The 4,216-nt window shown below is 63.9% G+C and overlaps 1 protein-coding gene across 1 annotated transcript in view; it reads left to right on the top strand.

Moving 5' to 3' along the window:
• The window catches only part of RNF213 (ring finger protein 213), a 98,788-nt gene that overhangs the window by 40,935 nt on the left and 53,637 nt on the right, over positions 1 to 4,216 (top strand). Inside the window, 4 exon segments of the mRNA XM_027770744.1 lie at positions 1 to 998; positions 1,001 to 1,316; positions 1,319 to 1,635; positions 3,825 to 3,952. The exon segment at positions 1 to 998 is cut by the window's left edge and continues 30 nt beyond it. Of these exon segments, the coding sequence (XP_027626545.1) occupies positions 1 to 998; positions 1,001 to 1,316; positions 1,319 to 1,635; positions 3,825 to 3,952 (1,759 nt within the window).

The following is a 4,216-nucleotide window of genomic DNA, read 5'->3' as shown; positions in this document are numbered from 1 at the left end:
CCAAGACCATTGTGGCAGAGGCCATGCAGGGACAGGCCGCCCACTCCAGTCTCTTCCGGAGCTTGAAGCAGGTGCACCTGGTGTCGTTCCAGTGCAGCCCACACTCCACCCCCCAGGGCATCATCGGCACCTTCAGGCAGTGCGCCCGCTTCCAGCAGGGGAAGGACCTGCAGCAGTACGTCTCCGTGGTGGTGCTGGACGAGGTCGGACTGGCAGAAGACTCGCCCAAGATGCCCCTGAAGGCTCTGCACCCGCTGCTGGAGGACGGCTGCATCGAGGACGACCCCGCCCCCCACAAGAAAGTCGGCTTCGTAGGCATCTCCAACTGGGCCCTCGACCCCGCCAAGATGAACCGGGGCATCTTCGTGTCGCGGGGCAGCCCCAGCAAGCAGGAGCTCATAGAGAGCGCCAGGGGCATCTGCTCCTCCGACAGCCTCGTGAAGGACAGAGTCCAAGGCTACTTCGGGGCCTTTGCCAAAGCCTACGAGACCGTGTGCCGGCTCCAGGACAAGGAGTTCTTTGGGCTTCGGGACTACTACAGCCTCATCAAGATGGTCTTCGCCAGGGCCAAGGCTGCCAACAGAAAGCCTTCCCCGCAGGACATTGCAGAGGCCGTCCTTCGGAACTTCAGCGGCAAGGACGACATCCAGGCCCTGGACATTTTCACGGCCAGTTTACCCGAGGCCAGGTGCTTGGAGGAGGTCAGCACCCTCCAGCTCATCCAGCAGAACATCAGCTTGGGTCCTCCGAGTGGGGCTGGCGGTGAGCTGGAGGACACCGAGTCCCGCTACCTGCTCGTGCTGACCAAGAACTATGTGGCCCTGCAGATCCTGCAGCAGGCGTTCTTCAGGGGAGGCCAGCAGCCCGAGGTCATTTTCGGTTCCAGTTTTCCCAGGGACCAGGAGTACACGCAGATCTGCAGAAACATCAACCGCGTGAAGATCTGCATGGAGGCCGGCAAGACGGTGGTGCTGCTGAACATGCAGAGCCTCTACGAGTGCTGAACCTGCAGAGCCTCTACGAGAGCCTGTACGATGCGCTCAACCAGTACTACGTCTACCTCGGGGGCCAGCAGTACGTGGACCTCGGGCTGGGGACCCACCGTGTCAAATGCCGCGTGCACCCCGACTTCCGCCTGATCGTCATCGAGGAGAAGGAGGTGGTGTACAGACACTTCCCCATCCCCCTCGTGAACCGGCTGGAGAAGCACTACCTGGACATCCACACCGTGCTGGCCACGTGGCAGAAGAACGTCGCGGAAGAGCTCGGAGTCTGGGTGGAGAAGTTCGTGGACGTGCGAGCCAGGCAGGTCCTGGCCACGCCCAGGTAGCCTTCTTCCGCGCCTACCCCTCCGACACCTGCGCCTCGGTGGTGCTGCAGGTCACGGAGCGGCAGGGCCTCCGGGATGTGACCGAGGAGCTCTACCAGAGGGTGCTCGAGGAGGCCCAGCTGATCCTGCTGGACTGCGCCACGCCGGACGCCGTGGTGCGGCTGCGCAACTCTGCCCTGGGCGCCTTTGCCGCACAGGCGCTGGCCCGCGAGTACTTCTACAAGCAGCAGCACAGCTCCTTCGCGGACTTCCTGCAGGCCCACCTCCGCGGGGCGGCCCCAGGCCACCGCGCTGTCTTCACAGAGGTGAGTCCCGTCCTCAGTCTGTCCTCCTCCCTTGCTCCCAGCCCTGGGCCCCAGGGTTAGGACTCGTGCGATGGCGGCAGCATGCTGAGACTCGGTGAGGGACCTAGGATCGATGCAAGTTCAGTTTGGCCAGAGTTCGAGGCTGTCTCCGCAGAGTTCTGCTGACGGACCCAACCTAGCAAGCGCTTCCGCCGATGAAGGAGTTCATTAGAGTACCGAGTGCAGGGCCCCAGGTCCACACAGTTCTCGTCCTCAGCACGCCGGAACCGGGGACAGACAGGTGGAAGATGCCATTGGCGTCCTAGCACAGTGTGTGCAGACCCCGAGAACACGGGTCAGGGTGGAGGGCCTACGCGGCAGGAGTGTCAGGGTCAAGGCTTTGCGGGCTGAGACCTGGGCCCGAGGTGCAGCCGTGACTACCCGCAGGCCCAGTCAGTGGCACTGGGTGGCGTGGCTGCTCCTGAGCAGGGGCAGCAGGGGGCCCAGGACCCAGCCAGGGGCTGAGATGGCTCAGCCAGGTCCAGGCTGTCCCCACATCCTCCTTGGTGACCGGAGGTTTGGGGAGCCAGGATTGGCAGTGGTATCAGCTGGTAACACCTATTAATGTTAACACTACTTAATAACGATTCCTGCCAACAGCAGAGCTGATGATGAAGTCCGTGTGGGATACGTGGGTTTTAAATTTTTCTCTGATGGGACAGAAAAATGTCCCTAAGAGACTCCTTCCTCCATGATCCCCTAGCCTCAGCTGACTGAAGTCATGGCATGTCTGTGCTCCAGCATGTCCAGGGAGGCTGTGGGACGTGAACCCAGGACCTTCCCATGCGGGTCTAGTCGCTTTCCCCCTGAGCCCATCTGGCCCCATGCGGGACACGTTTTGGCGAATCTGAGCTAAGCAGCGAGCCAGGCCTCGATAGGCTGGGGCCTGAGCTGTCGGAGGCTCTGGTTTGCACCAAGGTGGCCTGGGCTGCGGGAAGGAGGCCGTCCGGGGCTCGCTCCCCTGCTAGCGCCAGCCGGGTGACAGACAGGAGGACATTTGTGCTGAGCCCTGTGGTGCTGAGAAGGGAGACTCGTGAGCACCTCTGGGGCAGGCAAGCCTTCTTTGTCCTTCCGGTCGCATCGGCTCTGCAGGCCACGTTGGCTCTGCAGACCATGTTGGCTCTACGGGCCACGACGGCTCTGCAGGCCATGACGGCTCTGCGGGCCCTGGCGAATCTGTGGGCCACAGCGGTTCTGCGGGCCACATTGGCTCTACGGGCCTTGGGGGCTTTGTGGGCCACATTGGCTCTGTGGGCCTCAGGGGCTTTGTGGACCACAGCGGCTCTGCAGGCCACGTTGGCTCTGCAGACCATGTTGGCTCTACGGGCCACGACGGCTCTGCAGGCCATGACGGCTCTGCGGGCCCTGGCGGCTCTGCGGGCCACATGGACTTTATGGACCTTGGGGGCTTTGTGGGCCACGTTGGCTCTGCGGGCCTCCGGGGCTCTGTGGGCCACAGCGGTTCTGCGGGCCACATTGGCTCTACGGGCCTTGGGGGCTTTGTGGGCCACATTGGCTCTGTGGGCCTCAGGGGCTTTGTGGACCACAGCGGCTCTGCAGGCCACGTTGGCTCTGCAGACCATGTTGGCTCTACGGGCCACGACGGCTCTGCAGGCCATGACGGCTCTGCGGGCCCTGGCGGCTCTGCGGGCCACATGGACTTTATGGACCTTGGGGGCTTTGTGGGCCACGTTGGCTCTGCGGGCCTCTGGGGCTCTGTGGGCCACAGCGGTTCTGCGGGCCACATTGGCTCTACGGGCCTTGGGGGCTTTGTGGGCCACATTGGCTCTGCGGGCCTCAGGGGCTTTGTGGGCCACAGCGGCTCTACAGGCCACGGTGGCTCTGTGGGCCTTGGGGGCTCTGCGGGCCTCGGGGGCTCTGCAGGCCACGGCGGCTCTGCGGGCCACTGCGGGCCACATTGGCTCTACGGGCCTCGGGGGCTTTGTGGGCCACATGGGCTCTGCGGGCCACAGCGGCTCTGAGGGCCACATTGGCTCTGTGGACCACGGTGCAGCCTCACGTGGTGCCTTGTCCGTCTGAGTTCCCGGGCTTGTGCTGGTGGAGCACTTAGGCTGGAAGGCCTCCCGTCCCCAGGACCAGACCTGCCCCCATGTCCTGGCCAGTGACCCTCGCGTCCACCTGCCTTACAGATCACCACGTTCTCCAGACTGCTGACCAGCCAGGACTGTGAAGTTCTGGGGTGCGGCGGGGCCCTCAGCATCAAGGTGCTGTCGCTGCAGCAGTTCGAAACCGAGCAGTCCTTCCTCAAAGAAGTCCGGTGAGGACCCCGTCCCGGCCCTGAGGAGGTGGCGTTGCGTTTCCATGGCGCCAGTGGCCAGCGCCGGCTCCCTTGCTCTCATGACACCTGGCCCTGAGCAGGACCCTCGTGCGTCTCTGAGGCTGTCTGTGTGTCTGTCCTGCACAAACCGCCTGTCCTGACTCGCTTCCCCGAAACCGCCCTCGTGTCACCAGGAAGCATTTTCTGGTTTCCTGTTTCTTCTCCGTGGCTCGCCTCACCCGACCGGAGGGCCCCCCCCCCTGC

Source organism: Tupaia chinensis, unplaced genomic scaffold (genome assembly GCF_000334495.1).
Source record: "Tupaia chinensis unplaced genomic scaffold, TupChi_1.0 Scaffold000159_1, whole genome shotgun sequence".
Lineage (NCBI taxonomy): Eukaryota > Metazoa > Chordata > Mammalia > Scandentia > Tupaiidae > Tupaia > Tupaia belangeri.
This window is presented reverse-complemented; position numbering and strand designations above follow the sequence as displayed.